This window comes from Rhinatrema bivittatum, chromosome 8 (genome assembly GCF_901001135.1).
Source record: "Rhinatrema bivittatum chromosome 8, aRhiBiv1.1, whole genome shotgun sequence".
Classification (NCBI taxonomy): Eukaryota; Metazoa; Chordata; class Amphibia; order Gymnophiona; family Rhinatrematidae; genus Rhinatrema; species Rhinatrema bivittatum.
Window position 1 is genome coordinate 61,337,436 of NC_042622.1, and position 26,802 is coordinate 61,364,237.

Genomic DNA, 26,802 nt, shown 5'->3' on the forward strand with positions numbered 1-26,802 from the left:
CAAAACGGAATATGCATGACACAAATTTGCAAATTATTTCTAATACGTGCAGATGTGTTGTATACATATTCATTGTTGGATATTTGCATCAGATTTTTGAGCAGGTTAAATTTGTAGGAAAAGTGCATATGCAGTGCTGAAAATGCAATCTATGCCCATACTTTTCCTCTCTCGACCCAACTACATCCCCAGGAATGCCTCCTTTCGATGTGGGTAAAAGTACACTTTCTATAGGTCATGCTGTTTGCAGTCATTCTGAAAGTGCCCACATATATCGCATCCGCTGTGTGTGTGGCTGGGCGTATATTGGAAAATCAGATGTACGCATGCTGTTTAACCCTCTCCTCAAGCTCAACCTCTTTTTATCTGGGCTAAAAGTCTGTGTGCTGTGGAAGCCCACTTGCACTTTCAGGAGGGGAAAAAAAGAGGGCAATTTCCAGCCAGGCCAGTTTACCCAGAAAAATGGCTCTGATAACTGCACTTCTGTGCTCTGGTGTAACAATCCTGGAACTCAGGGGCTCAGTTCAGTTTATATTTTTTCAGTGTTAAATTATTCCACATGGCTTCATGTATTTGGAGGACAGAACAAAAATAAACAATTTTGACAATAAAAAGAAGATACTGATGTCTGATACTTCCTTTCTGGCATTTTTGAGTGTTTAAACACATTTTAAGGAAATAAAGGCTATAGTATAAACAGGGCCCCAGCCTCCCCTGATTGCGTAGTCACGGGAGAAACCATATAATTAGTTTGCCGCCCCGCCTATTTGACAATCTGCCATAGAATCAACATTCTTGAAAACTTTTATCCCTCTTAATTCAATCTTTTGAAGAAAGCAGCAGGGAACCTTCCTGCCTTCAGTCTCAGCTCTCTCTCTCTCTGCTTCTGCTCCATCCCCTCACCTTCGGCTCGATACTGTAAGGCCGCGGTAGAAACAGTGCGGCAGTGTCAGGCGCACCCTTCCTCCCTGCACGCACAGTCCTCTAGACCTAGCGCCTGATACTCTCTTCTAATTGCATGCAAATGCATGCCGAGGCTGTGAAGCGTTAGGGAAGGGTTATGCCCGCGCAACCCATTTTACTGTATAGGCGCTTAATACAGCGCCTATACAGTAACCTGGGTGCACTGGTACCTGTCATTTCAAATGACATTTGAAATGACAGGCACCAGGAAGTGTAAAAAACAAAATTTTTAAATACCTGTCGGAGGGCCGCGTGGGTCCAGGCGGTCGGCGGGCGGGATCCGGGGGGCGGGTGGTCGCGTGTTAAATCTAGGCCGCGGGCGGGTGGGCGCCTGTTCCAGGCGGCGGCGGGGGCGGGTGGACGCTCGTTAGTTTCAGACGGCCGGTGGGCGGCGGCGGGAGCCGGGTGGTCGCGTGTTAAATCTAGGCCGGGTCGCACAGGCGCGCATTCATCCACTGTTCCAGGCGGCAGCGGCGGGTGGACGCGCGTTAGTTTCAGACGGCCGGCGGGCGGCGGCGGGAGCCGGGTGGTCGCGTGTTAAATCTAGGCCGGGTCCGCACAGGCGCGCATTCATCCACTGCCGGTGGGAGCTGCCTCCGGAAACCCCCATCGGCAGTGAATGAATGCGCGCCTGTGCGACCCCTGCGATTCGGTGCTCAAGGCAGTCACATGCCATGACGTCGGGCGTCGTGACGTCACGCCTTGAGCACCGAATCGCAGGGGTCGCACAGGCGCGCATTCATTCACTGCCGGTGGGGGTTTCCGGAGGCAGCCCCCACCGGCAGTGGATGAATGCGCGCCTGTGCGGACCCAGCCTAGATTTAACACGCGACCACCCGGCTCCCGCCGCCGCCCGCCGGCCGTCTGAAACTAACGCGCGTCCACCCGCCCCCGCCGCCGCCGCCTGGAACAGTGGATGAATGTGCGCCTGTGCGACCCGGCCTAGATTTAACACGCGCCCACCCGGCTCCCGCCGCCGCCCGCCCGCCGGCCGCCTGGACCCACGCGGCCCTCCGACAGGTATTTAAAAATTTTTATTTTTTTTTCTGACAGGTTTTATGTGTCCCACAGCATTACATTTTCTCGATCATCTCTGTATCGCTTTTTTTTTTATTGTGTTTTATTGTTTTTGAGTATCTTAAGCGGTGTCGATGGATTTGTTACTAGACTCACAGTCCTAACTCCTACTAGGGGGAGGCGGTAAACTAACACGTTAAGGCCGCGGCAAAACAGCGGGTTACTAAGGAGATAATATCAGCACCCGTTACAGTATCGGAGGAGAATAGCTAATTCCTTCATTATACAGCTAATTCGTTCATTTACATGCTGCGTGCGGAAAGGGTTATGTGTCTATTTTACGAAGCGCTAAGGACGCGTGAAACTGGAGACTGTATCGCTGGATCGCCTTACTCGTCTGTATTGTGCGCTCCCAGCACGTTACAGACGGGAAATCTTCAACCGCACGTTACTGTATCGACCTGCTTATAAACAGCCTGCAGGGAACCCTCTCCTTCTGTTGCTTCCCCATCCCCCTTTCTCTTATCCTGAAGTGAAGGGGAGAGAGAGAGAGAGAAAAAGTGTGAGTCTGTGTATGTGTGTGTGTGTTGGGGGGGGGGGGGGGGGGGTGAGGTGAAGACGGCATACACAGAGAAAGCAGACAGAATGTTTGATCCTTCAAAGATCTCTTAAATCCTTATCAAACCAAAGATGTTTTTGATAGAATTCCTGGATGGAGTGATGTCTCTTTAGAAGAATTGCATTTTCATTTTATTTCACCTGCATACATGTGGCCAACTACAAAGACCTGGATGTGGTTTTGGAAGTCTGCAACTGCAAGGTGTCTCACAACTAGCAGAGAGAGAACATTAATTTCAATTCATAGAAGCCTTGATGGCTACTGCTAACAAATTTCAAACTTGTATTCATTCAACCCCTTTCTCTATCAGTTGCCATGAATCCAATATATGTGCACATGTTTTTCTCTGTAATTAGCAGCATGACAAACTGCTAATGTTGAGGGCATTTTTAGCACACAGAAACTCATATAACAAGGACTTTCTCAAAAAATATAAAAAGGATGGTTGTACTGTATTTCAATTCAAAACAAAAGTGACATTTCACAGTTAAAAGTTTGTCACTTATATATCTTAACTTGGTAAATAGTTGATTTCTGTATTTGGTACATTTTGTATTTGTATATAGTTTAAATACTGTTTAAAACAAATATGAATGGTTTTCATTAAAAAATTGACATTTTTGCATAGTCAAAGGTGTGCATCTTAGGAAAATTATGCAAGTTTGCTAGATAATTACCACAGAATTTTGAAAAATCTGCCACTGAATTTGATAATTCTTGCTGCAGAATCTTGAAAAAACTGCTGCAGGAATCCGGGCAATCTGGGCAGAAATGTGACTCACCTTTTCAAACCAGTCCCTTTCTCATCGATCTCACAGTTCTCATCCTTGTCCTGGATCTTGTCGTTAATAGTCTGCAAGAGAAGAGAAAAGAGCTTTGGAATTACACTTGCTACAGATACAGAAGCTCGATCTGAGGGGAACAAAAGAAATTGTCAACAATACAGGGAAACTGTCAACACTATGGCAACAGTAGCGAGCCACAGATTATCTGTCAGAACACATCGCTCTAGGTTTTAGTAATTTCTGAACTCTCTCTGCCTTCCCCAGTTCCACTCTTTTCCCCAACGTACTCATAGTTGAGATGCCCCAATCTCACGCACACCTTTTCGGTACTACGCTGGTAAGTATGGTCAGCCCTTCTCGGATGCAGACAACTGAGCCATCAAAGGGTTTTACCCCACGGATCTCCTCCTCCTGCCTCAAATTAGGCTTCAAGTCACAGCAACACATTGAGCAAAAGAGCAAAGCATGGCTCCCTTCACACCTGTGCCTAATGCCACCCTTGAACCAGATGCAATGATAGAGCTAACCAGAAGCTGAGTCTGTGTCGCAGAAGTCCTAGTAAAAATACAGATGCACACATAACTGGGTTATATTCCTTATATCAATTGAGTAGCTACAACAGGTTGGTAGTGGTGGGATACTATCTGGAAAGGCCATGGGAACCTAAGAAGCTGGATGCTTGCAATGGCCATGCTGTGTTGATGGCTGTTTGGATTATTGCAAGGCCTCAATGATAGACATGTGTGAGAAGAGGTGATGGCTGTGAAACTAGTAGGGGACCCTGCACGAGTGCACACTCATCTATCCAGGAGTGTGGAATACAAAGAAGGAAGATGACAAAAACTGTTTTGGATAAGAAGTGATATCATATAGGCAGTCACGTTTGATGGCTGGCAGCTGGGATATAATCCTTGGAAATGTAGGCAGAAATAACGTGGCAGATTGGATAGGCTAGTTAATCTTTTGTTTTTATCATCTATTATGACAGAAACAAAAGCATCGGACTCCATCGTACTCACAATTGACTCCATATCAATCACAAATCTTGGAGGCTAAAAAGGATTTTTATGCCAAACAGATTCGAGATATTGGCTATAATCCCAAGGCGTTATTTTCTCTATCAAAAAATGTAACTAGTTCGTCCATCATTAATTGTAGTGCACTTGATGTACCATCTGCTGAATCCTTTCTCATGCACTTTAATATAAAAATAGAAAAGCTGAGTCTAAGCTTTTCTAACATTCCCATGTGCCACACTGAACCCTCCATCAACATGATTCCATCTTGGAGCTCTTTTTCCAACCTTTCAAGTTGTGAAGTCGGTCAGATCATCACTAATATGAATAATGACATGTGCCCATCTAGTTGCTCTTTTCAAAGTAGTTAGGGATCTGCTTTCCCCTATCTTTGCCAGCATTATTAACCTGTCCTTGGATGAGAGTTCTTTTCTCGACTGCCTTAAGAAAGCAATAGTATGCCCTTTATTGAAAAAAGCCAATCTTGAAAGCACAGATCTGAATAATGATAGAGCCATTTCATTTCTGCCTTTTCTTTTCAAAGTTCTTGAGTCTGCTGTTTTGCAAGAACTTGACTGATCACATAGAGAAACATGAGCTTCTCGATCCTCATCACTTTGGATTCAGGCGTGCCATGAGTACTGAGCTTTCATCGCTTACACCTACTGACACCTTAAGAACAGGTATTGACAGTGGCCATCAATACATACTTGTCTGCCTTGACATCTCTTCAGCGTTTGATACTGTCAATTATTCCATTCTCTTCCACCCACTGCCAGTGTTTGGTATGACCAGCGTTGTCTTAAACTGGTTTACTTCCTTTCTTCAAAATCGCTCTCAGCAGATTAAGAATGAATTTATCATCATCCTCATTTATTAAAACTGGAGTCCCACAGGGCTCTTCTCTTTCTTCAGTATTATTTAACATTTATCTCCTTCTCATTTGTAAAATCCTTGCCAGTCTGAGTGACTGTTATAAAATCTACGTGGATGACATCCAGTTTGTAATTCATCTACATACTACTTGGTAAAACTCTCTTGAACACTGTATGTCGACAGTTAAAACATGGCTGCACCATAATAAATTCTCTCAACATGGCAAAAACTGAACTTCTTTCATGTCAGGGTGCCTACTCTGTTTTCTTGTACTCATTGATAACCATGTAGTCCCTATCCAAAAATGTGTCAAAAGTCTAGGGGTTATGCTAGATAGTAATTTGTCATTTCGATTACACATTAAAATTGTCATTAGACTTGGGGTTTTTAAACTATGCATAGTCTCTGGTCTAAAGAAAATGCTCCTTGAATCTGATTTTCACACTATTGTACAGGCATCCATTTGTCCACTTATTGACTATTGTAATGGTCTCTCTCTAGGTCTATCAGATGTTTCTTTACAGGTCTTACAGCTTCTGCTTAATTCTGCAGCATGCCTCATCACTATAATTAAATGCCATGATCACATCACTCCCATATTGATGAGACTTCACTGATTTCCGATTCTTGCTCATGGTCTAACACCATTCTTAAACTATATCAGCCATTATCGACAGTTAAGATCTTCACAGAGAGGCTTCCTTGATGTCCCCTCAGTGAAATCTGCTCGGCTCTGTGTAACCAGAGAATGTGCCCCAGTTTTATGAAACTCCTTTTCAATAGGCCTATGGTTGAGTGATTGCCTGAAGAAGTTCAGAGGGCTGTTAAAGACCTTATATAGGCAGACTTACTTGTAATCACACACTCTTTAACTTACAAATGTTCTCCAAGTACTATTCAGGCATTAGAAATATCCAATAGTTGTAGGACTCCTTTATGATTATCTTTATCATAAGGCTAAATAAGTATCAGGAACTCTATTTCACAGCATTTGTTTTAATTAATGTCCGTACATTTGTCAAATGTGAATCTGGATATTTTCACTGTTCATTGCTTGGGCCACTTTGTGTCAAGTGATTAAAAACATTTTTATAAATGTAAATGCTGTTAGATTCAGACTTTCCTACAAACAACTCCTGAAACTGCTATGAGCACAGAGTCCACAGTAGTACTGATCATGGCTGACCAAAGATGAAGGCTTAAGGCAAGGGCTGCAAACCTGTACTTGAATATTTTTCGAAATGATGAAAAGAATTATATAAAAGGGATCAATGTCTATTTGTAGGCACAATAACTCTCCAAACAAGTGTTGGAAATTCACCAAATTTGGCACGCAAGAAGAAAATGTATCTCAGATAAGCTGAAAACCAAAGCCATCAGATCAGTTTTCTTATAGATCCAAGACTCCAAAAAAATCCCCATTGCTATCATGACATGTTATCTCTCCATTGGCCTTGGGATATTTAAAGAGAACATTAAGTGGCCGTTTAATGATTTTATTTGCATTATAAAATATAAAAAATGTATTATATTAATTGTGCAAAGTATCATACTAGTAAATGATTTAAATCTTTGGTGGTTATTTTAACGGCTAAGATCACATCTTATTATACCAGAGACTGCCTGAAAGTCACCTTAGTTCCTTGATGGTTTTGTCGATTATTTCGGAGGCTCTCTTAGGCTTATGATATTTTTCAGTAGTACATTAGATAATAAACATTTTAACATCTTTCATTCTTTCCTGTTATTAATCAGCTGTTATGCCATCCATTATTAACGTGACATTCAATCAAGTAGATAAATCAGACATTCTATCTTGTTTGCTTACTACAGAATAATGCAAAATAAACATCCTTCATATATCTGAAATCCTTTTATTTGTGTCATTAAGGAGGCAATTTTCAAACTGTCTGTACTGAAACAAAGACCACATGTACCTTTTACCCGTGGCTTTGGACTAATTTTGCCACAGATACAAAGCATACATGGTCACTTTAGGGCTGGTTCCTATAGTAGGAGAACTAGGAAATCACCTCTAGCCTAACAATTTGGGCGGGGGGGGGGGGGGGTAGGGAGCTTCGCTATGTATGAATACACAAGGTTCTGCCCTAAAACTCCACTGGCCAGTGCCCCAAATTTCAGGCAGCGGAGAAGAGCCCTTTGCTTCCTGCCCCAGCCCCTCCACTCCCCTCCCAAATAGTGTGCAGGGAGCAGGATGAGAGAGGGTAAAGCCAGAGTGAACAGAGTGGAGCAACTTCCTCTTACTCTGCTTCCTAATCCAACCCCTCCCCCCTCCTGTCCTGCAGAGGTGAGGCTGGAGTGAACAAAAGTTCAGTTTTTGTCTGAAATGACCACATCATATAAATAGAAATATTATTTTGTATTTGAAGAAGGGTTTTTTGTGTTCTTCATGAGTGTGACTAACAAAGTATTCTGTTGATGTGTAGTTTGTGTAATCAAGCTTGTTCTGTTTTCCCACTGCTAATAAGGATTTGGTACTGCTAATAAGGATTTGGATTTTCAGCTCCTCGTTTCAAATAATGTTCAAGGTAAACTATAGCTCTAAAAGAATTCAGGTACAATTAGGTCCTGCCCAAAACAGCTTTCTAAGTTTTATTAACACACTTTTAAAATAAGTATGACTCAGCTGGAAGGGGGTCCAATCTTCTGTACATGCCATATTCACTATTTTATTATTTTCAATAAATATGTTAAAATCAGCAAATAAATAGTAATTTTGCATTTAAAAAAATTGCAGAAAGCTTTGTGTTTAACTTTGTAAAAACAAATAGAAAGCCAGCGGTAACCCCAAACAGATAGTACAGATAAAATAAGGGGAACCCTAAAAGAGGCAGAATTCTTATGCAGTCAGCAGAAAATACATTTTACATTATGAAATGTAACTGTTGGTCCGACAACAATCTTAAAAATTTTAAAATACACCCCTGCAGAAGCTGGTTATTCAGAAACACTGGCCGTGTTGGGTTTGGTGATCATTAATGCAGACTGTTTGGATTTTTATTTGCAAAAAAAAAAATACTTAAAAAATATATGGACATTACATTAAGGTGGATATTCGAACTGTCCGGGTGGCCCTTGCCTGAGTTGCTGGGACACATCGTCAGGCTTGCTGACACCTTTTCTTCAATTTCATAATGTAAAATTTATTTTCTGCTGACCGCATAAGAATTCCACCTCCTTTGGCTTCCTCTTTTTTTGTTCATGTTTAACTTTGTACCATGTAGAGGTTATGTCAGCTTCGGTTCACTTACAGATTCATTGAAACATACATTTTGCCCAGGGATGCCTAAATGTTTGCTGAGAGCAAATTTCAGACAGCCAATCACTATTTACCCATTTAAATGTCTTTGAAAATTGCCTTATAATCTATAAGTAGTAAGTAATGCTTTTACAGAAATAGTGGCCAAGAAAAAAAAACTGCAGATGACACTTGATCAATGTCTCAGAGAAAACAGATAGTCTAGAGACTCCACATAATGGTGCTCTCAGGAGAACTGGATGACAAAGTCTCATGTCAGAGGCTCCAAAGGATACTGCCTATTGAGAGGGAGAGGGATCCCAAAAAAGGAACAGCAAGGAGAGAGGCTGTGCACAACTGTTATCTGATGAAAAGGAAGAGAGAGAAACGTTTTGTACAATGGCTCCCTGATGAAACCTGGATAGGTAAGAATAAAAGGAGGGAAGTTTTGCACGTTACACCCCTAATGAGTATGAAAAGACCTTCCTATTCAAATAAGTGACTAAGGGAGAACATGCTGACTTGGCAGCAAACAACATGCAGCCTTGGACAAGCTCCATGCCGTCTGAGTGGAGATTTAAGGTTCCAGGCAGAACAGCAGAACAAAATAGGTTAAGCAGCCAAAATTGCATGTCAAATCCTACCCTGATCAGTGGTCTGAAAGGACGAAGAGATGATGTGTCTTTATGGCCAAGGATCTCAAGTTTGCAAAACAGTGTGACAAGATGTGGTTAGATCCAGAGGGATGCATAGGGAGAGGTATAACCAGTAGAAAAAATATAAAGAGGTGATGATGACCCTGTGCAGGACATTGATGAGATCTCATTCTAAGTACTGTGTCCAATAGACAGAACAGAAATAGTCCAGAGAAGGGCTGTAAACATGATGCAGTGTCTGCACCAAAAACCTTATGAGATGAGACTTAAAAACCTACATATATATACCCTAAAAAAGGAAAGAGGATATGACAGAGATTTTCAAATGCCTGAAAGGTATAAATCTGGGTTGTCAAACCCTTGTCCTCAAGGGCTGCACACCAGTCTGGTTTTCAGGATATCCCTAATGAATATGCATGATACAGATTTGCATAAATTGAGGCAATGTTCATGCAAAGCTACCTCAAGCATATTTATTAGGATATCCTGAAAACCAGACTGATTTGCAATAATTCACAAAGAAGCAAACGTTTTTCAATGGAAAGATATCTCTAGAACAAGAGGCTCAAAGGGGTAGAATCCGGAGAAACATTACAGTCAAAACCAAGAACCGTAACAGAATTTTAAGAGCCTGGGAAAATTCAGAGATGATCCTTAACTGTAAGGAAAGGCCAAGATCAGCCAGCATTAAAGACACTGTAACAGGAGAGGATTTGGGCAGACTAGATGGACCTTATGGGTCTCATCTGCTCTCACATTTTATGCATCTATGTAAGCACACTTACAAATTACTGGGGAAAATTTACGACTGTCGCATTGGACTTTTTACCAGCGGACTTGGCACCACTTTTCTAAGTCAATGTACAGGCTCGCAGACATTTGTGCCTGCTTTATGTGTGGGCACTTTTTTCAAGGAATGTAATGCACGCAGAATGGAAAGCACAATCTACACACATTATTTGCCTCCCCTGACTTCAGCACACCCCTGGGAGCCCTCTTGTAAATGCACCTCAAGGTACGCAGGCCATGGCACACTGCGGGTCCTTTTAGCTATGCTGAAGGAAGGCAATTTCCACTCATAAACCGCTAGTCACCTATGTCTGTGGCCTCATTCTTGCCTCTCCCATACTACGGTAACATTAACTGAAGCCACTCTTACCTCATTCCTGCAGCTGCTGTTCTTTCCCTGTTCAGAATGTTTCAGAACCCCCCAGGTGTCTGCTTCCTTCTGCAGCTAATGCATTTCAGAAACAAAACAAAGTCAACCTTAGTACTTTGCAAGCCCCCCCACTTTTTTGATTTTAATTCTCTCATCTTATAAGGAATTACATACTCCCATTCTCCTCCTCCAGCTCTCATTAGTCATTACAGACTGCCTGTACCCTTTAATCTCCCATCCAGCTCTTCCCAAAGAGCCTGTATTCCCAAGCAGTCTCTCTGCATCCAGCTCTCATCTGGGAGCTGTCATGGAGAGCCTGTCCCCTTTCTCCTTTTTATCTAGCTCACCTCAGGAAGTCATCGTTCGACCCTCTCGTCGCAGTAGCCCTGTCAGCCTGATGAACAAGGGTCACTAATGCCTTTTGCTGTAGAGCAGAGACCTAGAAACAAGACCATCCCCAGAACTACCTTACGGGACCAGAGATCTGGCTGACCTTTCTATCTTTTCTACATTGGGACAAAGATTGAATGTTCTTTTTACCCACGGGTTTTGCACCAGTTTTGAAGGTGAAGGAAGTTGCTGTGCCTTTTTATTTTTGAAAATGCACCTTTTTATTTTTGAAAATGCACCTTTCCCCAAATACTGAAGGCGGCCGAACTTGCTGGACTTCTGGTCTTTTTTCATCATAATCAACTATGGTAACTGGTATCATTCTAGTAATCCTTGCTTTGTCTTTCCTTCCAGCATCCTCCGCCTACATTTGTTATCCAGTTTTAATGAGTCATATCTCATTGGAAAACTCTTGAGCTGTAGATGTGCAACATGAAGACAGGCTTCCAGATCAACATCAAATTCAATAGAGAAACATTCAATAGAGTACACATTTCCTGTGTGTGCTTGTCAAGAGCTGTAATCCTGCTGTCATACAACAGCTTGAGAACAGTATGAACTAATATAAGAATATCAGCATCATGTCTTTGACAGGGGCCAGTCCCAGTCACCTGGAAGTATCCAGCAGATCCTAATAGGAAAGTCCATTCCCTGTTACTCCCAGAAGTAAGAGATGGAAGCACCCAAGAATATCTGCTTAAGAACTGTTAATGGACAAGCCTTGACCACCTTCTATTTCAAAGCTTAATTGTGCATTGATTAAAAAAATAATTTCTTAAATTAGTTTTAAATCTTCTACTTGTTAGTTTCATGGAGGTCTCCTAGTAGTCATACAATTACAAATAACTGCTCTCCTAACAGCTTGTTCCACACCACTTATAATTTTGTAAACTTCTATCACATCCCTTCTCGGTTACCTTTTAGTCTTTCTTCATAAGGAAGCCATTCCATCCCTTTTCTGAATTTTTTCTAGTTCCGCTATATCTTTTTTGAGATGCAGCAACCAGGACTGCAAACAACACACAAGGTGTGGTCATTCCATGGATAAATACAGTTTTGTTTTCTATTCTTTCTTTTTTATTTAGATTTTTATATTCCACTTTTCGGCACTTAAGGGACTAAAGGTATTTCCCTATCCCACAGGGTTTACAATCTAATTTTGTACCTGAGGCAATGGAGGGTAAAGTGGGATTTGAACCCTGGTTTGTAGCCCAATGCTCTAACCACTAGGCTACTCATCCACTCTTTTTTCAATAATGCCTAATATTCTGTTGCTGCTCTGGTCACCACTGCACATGGAGCTGAGGATTTCAATCCAAAGTCTTTCTGCTGAATGGTAAACTCCTAATATGGAACCTATCATTGTGTACACATAGCTATTTTTCCCTATGTGCATCACTTTGCACTTGTCCACTGTGAGAGAGTATATAAGAAACTCCCTCAGGACACATTAAAGGACCCGCCACAGCTATCTGGCCCGGTCCTCCTTATGACCCAAGCCAGCAAGAGATTCTGGGCCTAGAGAGGATTCCTACAGCCTAGCATAAGAAGGCAGGGCCCAGAAGGGAGAAGGCAGGGCCCAGAAGGGAGAAGGCAGAAAGCAAGCCTATGCCAGAATAATGTATAATTGACTATTTTGTTAACCAAGAGACTGCTGAGGTAAGCAGCCTTTCTGCTGTATTTCTGTTTTGCCTGTAAATAAACTTGTTTGTGTGGAACAGCTGGAGTTTAGTCTCCTTTTCATACTCCTGGCTGTTTCCCAACCTATAGCTGCTCCCAAGCGACCACATATGGTGGTAGAAGTGGAATCCCCTGGTCTAAGTGGGAGGCACAGAAAGAAGAAAAATAAATAAATAAATAAATAACATACATATAGATTTTTTTCTTTTGGGGCCTGGTTGGAGGAAAGCGCAGGATGCCGGTAGAGCAAGCCAAGGGGGCTAGCCCTGCCTGCAGCAGCTAGAGAAGTAAATAGTAAGAGCCAGACAGGCCAGAAATGTTTTTTTGTTTTCTTGTCCTCTCTCCTTCCCCCAGATGGCCACCCAGCTTCACAACTTGCACAGTGTGAGAAGCGAAGAAGATGGAGCAGGTACTATAGCTCCTCACTGCAGGGCAGCAACAACTGCAGACTGCCATGCAAAACCAAACTGACCAGCAGCAGGCAGTGCAAGAGCAAGTTATGCAACAAAACTAACTCAGGTGGCACAGGCCGTGCAGACTGCTGTAACTAGGCCACCTCCCTTGATGCCTGCAGTACTTAACATGGCCCTGGGAGAAGACCCTGATTGTTTCCTGAAGAACTTTGAATGGACAGCTCGACTGGCAGGATGGCCAGAAGATAGATGGACTACCTAGCCAAGTTACCTTTCAAACCGCCAACCCAGTAGGAAGGGCATATGCCAAAGTCTAAACAGAGGGCGGGACTCTCCCCAGAAGCCTACAGACAGAGAATTCGGCGAGGAGTTCTTCAATCAGAGGAAAACCCTCAAAATCTTTTCCACAGACTTAAGGATGAGGCATGGAAGTAGTTGTGGCTGGAAGGGAAGACCGGGCTGGAGATAGCCAAAGCGGTTTTGCTGGAACAATTTTTCCTAGATGGTCTAGTACACCCTATGCAGCAATGGGTGTGCTGCCACCTGAACCTTGAGTAATAAATTGCTTTGGAAGTGGCGGAAGCCTATTACCAGGCTCAGTCCATGCTTGAATCGCCACTGTCTGAGGGGAGACCACCCAATCCAGGAAGAGCATGCTGCAGCCCTAAGGGCAGGAGGCCCCAACAGCAGGGAAGCTGGACTGGCCATATTTTTCGCTTCAACTGCAAACCCCAACAAGATCACCATGTTTCAGCTGCAGAAAGAGGGGCCATTTTTCACAAGACTGCCCCTGCAGGGAAGATGAGCCAATGGACGTTATTGCCATGATCCCACACTTTTGTAATTTCATGGATGTCCCCAGTCAGGGAGACTAAGTTTATGATTGCTGTTGAGCTAGATGGCATTCCAACCCAGGCATTAGTTGACTCTAGAAGGGTAAAAATACTCATTCAAAGAGAATTAGTGAAGTGGGTCCAGATTGATTATGATAGAACTGTGATCCTGGCATGCATTCACAGGGACCAATGACCGTATCCAACAAGCCATGCACAACTGAAGAACCTGGTTGGCCAAGATAGGAAAGAACTGGGAGATTTTCCTTGGCTTCCATATCCAGTAGTGATAGGATGGGACTGTCCAAACTTCAAAATCCTTTGGAACCATCTCACATCCGGTTCACCCACATGCAGCAATGAAGAACTGGCATTTCCAGACCTCTTCTCTTTAGAAGATCCTGACCTGTATTGTAAAGTCTCTAAAATTCCTAAATCCCAGAAGCAACACCTACAGTAAAAATACAGTTATACTACCTTATGAAATCTCGGTATCCAAATCGACCAATCACTAAGCATAAATGCCCAAATCAATAATCTAACACAGATATCATATCATAAATTAAAACTACTACATCACCTTAAACCATTCCTTGATTCTGCTGATTTCTGTACTGTCCTACAGGCACTCTTATTTTCCAGTATAGATTACTGTAACTCTCTCTACATTGGCTTACCAAAGTATACTATTTGTCTATTACAGATCATTCAAAACTTTGTCGCCTGTTTATTGACTGGCACTCCAATTCACGAGCACATTACCCCAGTATTACAGCAACTTCACTGGTTACCAATAACATTCCTTATTCAATATAAACTTGCTTCAATTGCCCACTCCCTCATTGATAATATAAAATCCCCATGGAAAAATGCCATCATGAAAATCCATTCCCCGGTGAGACCACTTCACTCAGCTAATCAGAATCTCATGGACATTCCCTCCCCTAAATTGGTACGCCTTGATGAAACAAGGGAAAGAGCATTGCCAATAGCAGGTCCAATTTTCTGGAATTTTCTCCCAAATGAACTGAGAAGCCTAAAAGATCCAAGGTTTTTCAAAAAGGCATTAAAAACCTTTTTATTTAAACTTGCTTTTAGTGATTAATTTTTATGTTTAATTTTTTTTCATTATGTGTCGATTTCATATGGATTGTATGGGAGATCTCGATGTTTTGTTTTTAATATTGTGAATGTTATGCTGTAACCCACCCTGAATGGAGGAAGGGCAGGCTAAAAATGTTTTAAATAAATAAAATAAAATAAATAAATAATTCAAGGACCACTAAGGAGGAGGGATCAGAGTCAGAGGAAGGGCAGCTACCTACCCAGAATAGCATACCTAAACTCTTTGAGTGGGAAAATGGGTGTGACCTAGGCAATTTCAGTCGGGCTCAAAGGGAAGATGAGACTTTTAAGTCAGCACGGGAGCATATCCAGAGGGTTGATGGGAAGCTAGTTTCTGGGGCAGAAGGTAAGGATCCCACTCCCCCTTATTTTATAATAAAAAGAGACCTACTATACCAGGTAACAAAAGGAAATCTGGAGGGAGAATTGATAGAACAACTCCTAGTTCCCAATCGCTATTGCCAGTAGGTCCTGCAATTAGCACATAGCCACTTTTTAGGGGGCCACCTGGGTGAGGAAAAACAGAAAGAGAATATTAGCGCAGTTCTTTAGGCCTGGCATACACTGACAGGAAAAGTTATTTTGCCAGTCATACGCAATGTGCCAATTAACTAAGCCTGGCGGGGTGCAGCCGGCGACCCTTATACCAACGCGTAGAGACCCCGTTTGAAAGGGTGGGTATGGACCTAGTGGGGCCTTTGGAGAGATCAGGCCAGGGAAATAAATACATCTTAGTTATTCTTGACTATGCCACCCAATATCCAGAAGCAGTATCTTTACAGAACATAAAGAAGAAGGCAGTGGCGTCCACCTTAATAGAGGTTTTTCCTGACTTGGGCTGCCCAAGGAAATCTTAACTGATGAAGGAACCCTATTCAAAGCAAGGGAATGAAAAGGCTCTGCACCCTGCTCAAGGTAAAGACTCCAGGTACCTTGGTGTATCATCCGTAGATGGACGGCTTTGTTGATGACTTCAATATTTATTTATTTATTTATTTATTTATTTATATTCTTTTATATACCGAAGTATAGCTGAGTGCCTTCACCCCGGTTTACAGTGAAACAACTTCATACAGAGAACGAGATATAAAACTTCATACAGAGAACGAGTTATAGGTTGAGGATAAATACAGATGATAATAAATATATCATCTCGGCAAGAGGCAGAGTAGAACAAGTTATCAGTAGGCAATATATAACTTAAATAAATAGAAAAGGCTTGTTACAGAAATCAAGAAGTGGGATAAACTAAGATTTGTTATATCAGTCTGTGAATGATTGTCTAAACAACCATGTTTTTAGTTCTTTTTTGAAGGTTTTGGGGTCTCTGATAGAGCTTAGGTGTCCTGGGATAGAGTTCCATATTATCGGTCCTGCTATCGAGAAGGCTCTATCTCTAGTGGCTGATAGTTTCGCAGATGACAGGGGTGGAATGATTAGAAGTAGTTTGTCAGAAGATCTTGAAGTACGTGGTGATTTGTGTATTGAGATCATGTTGTTCAGAGAGGAATTGTTGTCTTTGTAGATTTCATTATGATGCTCAAACAAATGTTGAGAAAGTTTGCAGTGGGAGATGGCAAGATTTGAGACTCCTTACTATCCTACATGCTGTTTGCAGTCCATGAAGTATCCCACAGCTTGATGTGGTTTTCACCTTTTCAGTTATTGTATGGGAGGAAACTGAGGGAAATCTTGGACAGAGCTCACGAGACTTGGGAAGAGGAGCTGACCCTGGGGCAGAACCTAGCTGACTACATTATCTGGATGCAAGAACAACTGAAGAAGGATGGGAAGGCTGCCCATCTAAACCCAAGCCCGAGAATATAATCGCTCCATAGTTCAAACATTATTCCAACCAGGGGACCAAGTCCTTGATCTTCTCTTCGGAAAGCAAGTTGTTAGCCCTCTGGCAAGGCTCTTATGAAGTCTTAGAGAAAACTGGGCCGATGGATTATTAAATAGCCAAGCTGGATAAACAGAAGAAAACTCAGATCTACCATGTAAACATCGTGAAAAAATGGGAGGCAACGGTATGCAGTGTTGTAAGAATAAGAGTTCAATCCAGAGGTCGGACCTGAAATGGACCAATCCCAGATTCATTCGGAGAGCATCTTTCCATCATACAGACAGCAAACTTAAATCAGCTAGGGAAGTGAAACACAGAGATCTTCTCGATCCTACCAGGTGCAGCATGACATCATAACGTCTCCTGGAGCTGTCATGCAGAAACAACCTATCAGATTCCCAAGGAGACCGAAGTGAAAAAGATACTCTGGCTTGGACTGGTCCTCACCCATAGTGCTGGTGCCGAAGCCAGATGGAAGCATCAGATTTGCATTGACTTTAAAAAGGTCAATGAGGTCTCAAAACTTGATGTGTACCAGACGCTTTGACTGGACAAGTTGATTAAGTGTCTTGGGTCAGCCCAGTTCATTTCAACCCTGAAACTTACAAAAGGGTATTGGCAGGTTCCTCTCATACCAGTGGTGAAGGAGAAGACTGCATTCTCTATGCTAGGAGGACTCTTCCAATTCCCTTTTGGACTCCATAGTGCCCCTGCAATGTTTCAGCATTTGACAGCCTCCTGCGCCCACATCCAGATTTCGCAGCTGCCTATTTGGATGACATCTTGGTTTACAGCCCGGTTTGGAAGATACATCTACGCCAACTCCAGGCCATCCTAAATCTGAGGAAGGCAGGACTGACAGCCAATACTAAAAAGTGTTTGCTGGGAGGACAAGAACTCCAATATCTTGAGTACACTCTTGGGAAGGGGAAGGTCCACCCACAGACCAGGAAAATTGAGGCAATTACCCAGGTGCCAGTCCCGCAAACAAAAGTAAAAGTGAGAGCTTTCTTAGGCCTTATGGAGTATTACAGGAGGTTTATACCCAATTATTCAGAAAAGGCTCTTGTTAAAGAAAAGATCCAATGGTCAGCAAAGTGGAGAAGGCCTTCCAGGCTCTGAAAGAAGTGTTATGCTCCAAACCAGTCCTGATAGGTCTGGACTTCACCAAACCCTTCATGGAGCAAAACTGATGCCTCAGAGGTAGGTCTAGGAGCAGTCTTAGTTCAAGAGAAGATGGCCAAGAACACCCCGTGGCATACATCAGCCAGAAACTGATACCAAGGGAAAGACATTACTCAACAATCGAGGAGGCGGCCTTGGCAGTCAAGTGGGCCTTAGAGGACTTTTGGTACAACCTGCTAGGACAGTTCACGTTTGTGATGGATCATCAACCGTTCATATGGATAAATAGAAACAAGGAGTCCAATGTGAGAATGGTGAGGTGGTTCCTTGCCCTGCAACCCTTCAACTATAAGATCTGACATAGGGCAGGAAGGGAAAACACCAAAGCATATTTCCTGTCTAGAGAGGTATGCCTAGTACAGGCAGATGACTAGCCTAGTAAAGCTGAGCTAAGGGGAGGGTATGTGAGGGAGTATAAACAAACTCCCTCAGAACACCTTAAAGGACCAGCCACAGCTATTTGGCCCAGTACTTGTTAAAACCCAATCCAGGAAGGGATTCTGGGCCCAGGGAGGATTTCTGCAGCCTAGGACAAGAAGGCAGGGCTTAGAAGGGTGGAAGGGGCCCTAGGGAGAAAGCAGGAAGCCAGCCTATGCCAGAACAATGTATATTTGATTGTTTTGGAAACCCAAGAGACTGCTGAGGTAAGTGGCCTTTTTTCTGTATTTATGTTTTGACTGTAAATAAACTGTTTGTTTGTGTGGAACCAGCCAGAGTTTGGCCTCCTTTTTATACTCCTGGCTGTTTCCCAACCCGAGGATGCTCCTGAGTCACCATATCCACATTAAATTTCATATGCCATTTAGATGCCCAGTTTTCCAGTCATGAAACGTTCTGCTATTCTCTTCCTATCTGTTAACAAATTACCACAGTAGGACACTATCTCCCATTCCATTCCATTTTAATGTCCTAAGAACCTTCTCATGAGGGACCTTATCACATGCCTCCTGAAACTCTAGATACTCTATATAGACTAGTTTGTCCTTATCCACATGTTTATTTACACCTTCAAAAATTTCTAATTGATTGTTAAGGTCTGTTTATCTTTGCTAAAACCATGTTGACTCTTCCTCATTAAGCTATGTCCATCCATATGCCCAGTAATTCTATTCTTAACCAATGGCAGGTTCATTGGTCTGTAGTTTTCCTGGATCTCCCTGGAGCCAGTTTTAAAAATTGGCTTTCCATTGGCTATCCTCCTTTCCTCGGGTACAGTAATCTTTAGTAAAGACTTCTGTTTATTTACCTTTTCTCAAGAGATGATCTCCTGTATATGGAACATCAGCATGTTTCTCAGGTTCATTTTCACAGAACCCTCAGAGCCAAGTTAATCTTCTAGCTCCAATAGCTATTGCTGATGTCCTAGAAGAAATTTTATATGCGTCATAGGTTGATCTGATGAGGTGCTTACTACATTCTTCAGTCTCATGTAGAGTTGGCATTAAATGTTGCTTAAACTCAAAAGGAAGTTGTTGAGTCATATCTTGAAGTTTTTGTAGGCAAGAATACTACATCAGGTATATTCAGGGACTTAACACAGCTGACACAAACCTTTTCTGATGTGGTACCCAACAAGGCAGGATCCTTGCCTGGAAGAGTAACGGAATGAGTTTTCGATCTTTTTTCTTTGCCTTTTTTTAAAGTTGATTCTACCAGTGCTGATTGGTGGAGTAGCTAGACTTTATGATGACTTGGAGATTATTTTTACTCTTGATATCCAGTTTTTTCAACACTGGTAGCATTGTCAAAGATGTCTGCCATATTCTTGTCTGAAGTTCTTGTTGTAATCTATGTATTGGAACAGCTACAACATTTTTTTGGAGGGGCAATACATTTTAGCAAGACAAATGTATCTTCTCTAGTTTCTGCCTCTTGGAGCAAGAGGAAAGGAATTTCCTTGGCTATCTTTTGGACAAAAGCAGGACATGTGTCATCAGGAAACACACTCAAGAGAAGGCTGTGGAGAAATATCCAATGGAAGATAAGTAGTCTTCATCATCTGAATGAAATAATGCTCTGGAGAAACATAAGAAGATTCAGATTCCTCCTGTGAATCACAGCACTATAGGGGTTTTCTCTAATATTGCCCTCTCCCTAGATGAGGTGAATCTTGGAACTTAGGTTGTGCTAGGTCTTGTCTAGTTTCATAAGGAGGGATAGGAGACTAATTTTCTGTCTTAAGATGTTATTGATTCCAAAATGGGGGCCATCTGCTCCAGTGATAGAAGAGGTGGCATATCAATAACATTATATTTTTTTCATAAATTCTAACTACATCATTCTTCCCATGGGATGGTGGTCAGCTGCAGAAAGCATGGTGAAAAAAATGATTCAGGAACCAAATTCAGGATTGGGTAACTCTGGTCCTGTTTTGATTTTTCTGTGCTGAAACTAGAGTCTCCACGCTGAGAAGTCATTTGTTCAGAAGGCAGTGCCATGGTTTGCTTGCAGTTAGCGCTAACACATTTTCTGTGCCACGGAGAGATTTCATCAAAGGGAACAGCCTCTGCACCAAGAGAATGCCTATCAGTGTGGAATGCACATGTTTTGACGCCAAGGCACTTGAATTACTGTCACTATCCTTGGAGGACTAGGGGGCATTCCATGAAGTTAGCAAGTAGCACATTTAAGACTAATCGGAGAAAATTCTTTTTCACTCAACGCACAATAAAGCTCTGGAATTTGTTGCCAGAGGATGTGGTTAGTGCAATTAGTGTAACTAGGTTCAAAAAAAGGTTTGGATACGTTCTTGGAGGAGAAGTCCATTAATGGCTATTAATCAAGTTTACATAGGGAATAGCCACTGCTATTAATTGCATCAGTAGCATGGGATCTTCTTAGTGTTTGGATAATTGCCAGGTTCTTGTGGCCTGGTTTGGCCTCTGTTGGAAACAGGATGCTGGGCTTGATGGACCCTTGGTCTGACCCAGCATGGCAATTTCTTATGTTCTTATGAGGATGAATGGCATTTGCACCAAGACTTATTAGAGTTATGGCGCTAATCATGAGAGGTCTGAGCCTTTATTGATTTAGAGAATGGCCTCTGCGCTAAAGAATACTTTACCTTAACTTCTGAGGTAGAAGCCTGGGGAGAACTCAAACTCTTTCAAGATGTAGGTTCTTGACCTTCTGGCCCTCAGGAACATGTGAGTACAGGAATGCAATTAGGGACATCATGGGAAAGCCCGAGACACCAGCCATGCTGATCTGACAGAATCACCTTGAATGAGCAATGTTGATATCTCTTGAACCCCAGCTTGTCATCTGCCATTTTGCAGAGGAGTAATACTAAATCAATTCAATTTTGACAAGAAATAATGTAACTATTTTTTTTAAATTAACTTTTCAGGAGACTTGTGAATAAAAAAGAAAGAAAATAAACAGACAGCTTGAAGAGAGAGCCAAAAGCATCCTTTTGTACTAGCGGAAAAAAAAAAAAACCAAAGAGGAGATCTGCATGGTAATGGCTGCACAGAAAGCTCCATACATTCTTAAGTTAGACCTTCTCAGTCTTTCTGTTATAAATCTCCTCCAGGAGAGGGAGGAATTAGCAATCTGTTGTAAATCTGCTCCCCAGAGGGGTGGAGCTAGCAATCTGTTATCGATCTCCTCCAGGAGAGGGAGGAGTTAACCATCTGTTATCAATCTGCTGCTAGGAGTTAGTGATCTGTAATAAATCACCTTGCCAAGGGGAGGAGTTGGCAATCTGTTATAAGTCTGCTTGAGAGTTGGCAACCAGTTATGGATCACTCCGCCAAAGGAGAGGAGCTTAACAATTGTAATACTCCGTAGGCGGAGTTAATGATCTGTGGTGGGTTGGCCTCCCACAGAGTAGCAGTCTGTATAATACTGCTCTAGTAGTGTAAGGAATGAACACTTAATGTAAATTGGTGAATCCCTGGGCCGATGGCAGATGACAGCTCCCCCAGGAGGATGGCCTGAGAGGGACCACCGGCTAGGCTGGAGTATGGAGACAAACACAGATAGTTCTTTTATTAGACAGGAAGTAGAACCACCAGAGGTGGTAGAAGTGAGCTGATGTGCCCGGCAGGGCTGAACTCCCTCAGATACTGGAAGTGAGGTCTCTGGATTGCTGAGCTGTAGAGAGAGACTATAGGTAGTGAGTAGACACAGTATACTGGATACATAACAAGTAGTAGATGATACACTCACAATTGTAGATATCTGTAATGGCTTCTATGCAACAGAGAGTCTTTAGTATATTCAGGAACAGGAGCCGTAGGCGTGTACTGGTTCCTATATGCAGTCTGGAATGAGAACTCACAATATCTGTGAATGAGATGGCTTCTGGGATAGAAGAGAGTCTGTGAAGGGTTTTAGGAACATGGGCCCTCTTGGAGCGAGTACCGGTTCCTATCTGTAATCTGAAATAGTAGTGTACCAGATATAGGTATGTGATAGCTTCTGAGATAGAAGAGAGTTGAGAAGAGTTTTAGGAACATGGGCCCTCGTGGAGTGAGTACCGGTTCCTATCTGCAATCTATAATAATGACTCACTATCTCCTACCTGCAATAACGTTTTAGACAGAAGGGAGTCTTTGGAGATTAGGAATATAGGCCCTCGTGGAGCGAGTACCGGTTCCTATCTGTAATAGAACTCACAGTGTTCACGTCTGCGATCGCTTCCAGGTAGTAAGGAGACTTCTGAGCATTCAGGGACGTAGGCCCTCGAGGAGCAAGTACCGGATCCCATCTTAGCAATCTGAAATCAAGAAGAGAGAGCGAGGCCCCGAGGAGCGGGTACCCCTTGGTAAGTTTGTGGAGGGAAAGCAGTGGAGAAAGAATTTCCCTTGCTAACTTGATTCGTAGTTGCAAGCAAAGACCTTTTAAGTTGGAAGCGGATGACGTCACTACATCATCACGAGGTTCGCGCCCTTGCCGGTACAAACTCTGGAGCGCACACGCGCCCTTACGTCATCAGGAACATGGCGGATCCGCAGCGTCAGGCCAGCCCGGGGATTCCAGGAAGAACAGCGAGGAGAAGCCGTGGCAGCATCTGTCCGTCAGACCCGAAGGGAATCGCCACTAAGGTAGAGAGGGTGGAGCGAGGGCGAGAACAGGCACGAACGCAACACTTCCTGAGCTCCAAGAGAGCTTTTCCGTCTCAGCGCCATCAGATGACATCACCCATTCTTTTAGCTGATTCTTGCCCTGCTTGTCCATGGACCTATTGCTAGAACATAGACCTGAAGACAGCCTCAGCATTAAGAAGAATTACAAATACCATCCCACTGCAAGATCCACAGCATCAGTGAAAGGAAGTGAGGTCAGTTTTAAAAAAAGCTGCTGAATGGCAAAGATAATCGGTTAAAATTAAAAATTAACTGGTTTTCTATAGGTAAAAATTAGACAAACCTAATTGGCTAACATTTGGCTTGAAATTTTTTCCTAAATCTAGCCAGTCAAAATTTGACTGATTTGATTTAAGCCTGCAATTCAGCCCCCTAATTTTATCCACCTAAGCTTAGCTAGTTAGGGCTGAAATAATAAACCTCCCCTGCTTTTTAACTTACTAAATTAATGCACCTCATTCATTTAGTTGTTTAAATTTAGCTGGGCCGGAGGAGGCCAGTTTTAACTGGCTAAATCTTGAAGTTATTCAGTTAAACCTTTTACAAATTCTCCCCAGTATCTCTACATCCACTGCCAAGCCAAGGAGCCAATCTCTTGGGGTCCCAGTGGGCTCAGGCAGGGGACCATGGTCCTTAGAAAGCGTGCAGCTCTCCCTGATTATGTCTCCTCTGGAATCCTTGCAGAGTGAAACCTGACTGGATGAAGGACTAGCTCCAGGGTTGTGCCAGACGGGGCAGGAATGGACGGAGCTGAGATGGTTATAAATAGATAAACAGGAGATATGGGGAGGCTTGTCCTTTCCAGGGTGAACCAAGAACCCTAAAAATGAGGATCTGGGAGAAGACATTAAGAGTGGATTTGGTGAAGGAGCCATTCTTTATACTGAATGTGGATTAATGGCTATTAATCAATTATACTTAGGGAACAGCCACTGCTATTAATTGCATCAGTAGCATGGGTTCTTCTTAGTGTTTGGGTACTTGCCAGGTTCTTGTGGCCTGGTTTTTGGCCTCTGTTGGAAACAGGATGCTGGGCTTGATGGACCCTTGGTCTGACCCAGCATGGCAATTTCTTATGTTCTTATGTTCTTATCCCTGCCAGAAGGCTTAAGAACCTCAAAGGGTTAAAAGGGACTGCAAAGGACCAAAGGGAGGGAACTTATCCAAATCATTTTCCTTCTTCTCTATGCTGTACTGTAGGAAGCCAAAACCCAAGACAGAAACCCTGTTCACAATTTTAACATACACAATGCAAGCGCCACAATAGGAGTCAAAACAGAGGAGAAGGGCCTTGAAGTCACTGTGAATAATATATTAAAATCCTCAGTTCAGAATACAGCAGCGCACAATAAAACAAAGAGAATGTTAGTTACAATTTGGAAAGGAATAGTAAATAAAACAGAGAGTATAATGCCTCTGTACAGACCCAAAAGAATACAGCTAAACTACAAAAAGTACAGAGAAGGGCAACAAAAACAATAAAGAGGATGCACAGCTTCTTTACTTTCAGGCCAATGAGAGCACCGTTAGCCCCCGTTTGGCCACGCGTTTTTGATGCGCTATTTTACCCCTTATACAGTAAGGGGTAATAGCGCGTGGAAAACACGCAACCAACCCCCCCCAAACTAATAGCACCCGCAACATGAAAATGCATGTTGATGAACCTATTAGTTAGTCCCGCGAGATACAGAAAGTAAAATGTGCAGCCAAGCCGACTTAATATCATAGCAATATTAAGTCGGAGGCCCCAAAAATAAAAAAAATTTAAAATCTTTAAAAAAAAAAAAAAAAAAAAAATCTGCCCGTGGCCCGCGGGTTGGAAAATGGACACAATTTTGCCGGCGTCTGTTTTCCGAACCCGTGGCTGTCAACAGGTTCGACAACCGACGCCGGTAAAATTAAGTGTCGGCTATCAAACCCGCTGACAGCGCCGCTTCTGCCAATAAGGAGGCGCTAGGGACGCGCTAGTGTCCCTAGCGCCTCCTTATTAGCGCGGGCCCTCATTTGCATAGCGAATCGCGCGCCCAGGAGAGTGGTCTGGGCGCACGTTGGGAGAGCTGGCGCTCGCCTCGGAGCACCGGTTCTCCCGCGCAATTTACTGAATCGTCCTGAAAGAAAAGCTAAACAGATTAGGGATCTTTACTTTGGACAGGAGAGGACTGAGAAGGGGGATAAGATAGAGATTTATAAGAGCATGAGTGGGGTGGAACAAGTTAATAGGGAACAGTTATTTACTTTTTCAAATCGTACTCAGAATAGGGGCACTCCATCAAAACTAAATGTTAGCAGTTTTAAGACAAATTTAAGAAAGCATTTTTTCATTCAACGGATAATTAAACTGTAGAATTTGTTGCCGGAAGATGTAGTCAACTAACATAGCTCAGTTTAAAAATGGTTTGGACAAGTCTATAGCCACATAGATTTGGGGAAAGCTACTACTTATCCCTGGGAGTAAGCAACAAGGGATAGATCTACTCTTTGGGCTCTGGCAGGTATTTCCAAGTAACCTGGATTAGCCACTGTCCGAGATAGGCTGTCTGACCTAGCATGGCACATCTTACACTCATGTTATGTCCTGAACATTTCCTGCCATTTGTTAATTTACAGGTATTTACAGCCTATTTGCAGAGCCAGTAGATTTAACAGTGGCCACAAGGTGTCAGTATACTGGATTAATAAAAAGCTGCAATACAAACAGTGCCCACAAGGTGTCAGCATCTGCACTATTCATTTCTTTCTGTTAGTTCTAACTATCCAGCGCCAGTATTCATTCTTCTAATTTGACTTATATGCTCTACAGCAATTGTATTAAGTCCATAAGTACAAATCAGTATATAAGTAAGGAAAAATATATCCACCAGTTAGTTTTCACTTTCCTCACCTGATTGAGTTTATTCTGCAGCTCCTGTATCTGTTGTTCTGCATGTTTCTGCTCCTTCTTAAACCTATCCAGAAGTTCTATCTTCTCTTGGTCCCAGTTCTTCTTATTGATCTGAAGCTGTTTGGTCAGATCCATAACTGCACTGTATGACTCAGCCAGAAGATGCTGGTGCTCCTCTTGTTCCCTCTTCAGGGCTGCTTTTCCATCTGGGGAAGATCTTTCGGCACCCTGTTTACAGGTTTCCAGCTGTTGAGATATATTCAGAACCAGATTGGATCATCAGAAAGAATAAACTCTGTATCACTGTTTAACCAAAGAGGATCAAATGCCAGTAATAAAGAGCAATTGATTATCTGTAATTGTCATTTTCTGGAGCCAATATAATAAGCCCTGTGTTAAGACTGTGTGCTAAAATTTAGCACAGTTTATTTACACAGGTGCTAAAATAAAATTAACTTCTGATGCAGTAAGCAAATGGTATGCTAATGCATTAGGAGTTAAAAATGTGCATACAGACCACAGTTAAAACATGCACTCAGCACAGGCTAATCATACATTTTAACTCAGGTGGTGAGGGGGAATCTCAGACAGGATTCATGCACACAAAAATCAAGTTTTGTGCACATAAAAGCATTAAAGCCAGCTTACTAATTAACTGGCTCAGCTGTAGTAGAAAATTCTCAAATGAGTAACCTGGTGCAGGGGCAGGAGAAGTGCCAGGATTGTTGGCTTGCTGCTGTCAGAAAAGGACAATACAAAAATAAGCAATTACACTTTCACTGATAGAAAACAGGAACAATGATCCACTTAGACGAGAATACCTACTTAAGGGTTATCTTCAAATAAGGGGAAAAACAAATCAGGAACAAGCACATCAACGGATGAAGAACACAATAAAACATATTTCTTTTAGAGGGTCACCTCTTTTTTTCTCCACCTGGATTTGGGAGCATTAGTTTTAGAAGTGTGATCAATAAAGGCATGACAACACCAAATTCAGGAAAGA

At 42.6% G+C, this 26,802-nt stretch overlaps 1 protein-coding gene across 3 annotated transcripts in view; it reads right to left on the reverse strand.

The window, feature by feature from the left end:
* Positions 1–26,802, reverse strand: part of SOGA1 (suppressor of glucose, autophagy associated 1) — a 172,346-nt gene that overhangs the window by 19,170 nt on the left and 126,374 nt on the right. For 2 of the 3 annotated variants that reach the window (XM_029611716.1, XM_029611714.1), the window contains 3 exons: positions 25,797–26,042; positions 10,351–10,425; positions 3,382–3,452 (listed from right to left, as the gene is read on the reverse strand). In XM_029611716.1, coding sequence (XP_029467576.1) covers positions 3,382–3,452; positions 10,351–10,425; positions 25,797–26,042 — 392 coding nt within the window. The remainder of the gene's footprint in view (positions 1–3,381; positions 3,453–10,350; positions 10,426–25,796; positions 26,043–26,802) is intronic. The other variant, XM_029611715.1, reaches the window with a different exon arrangement.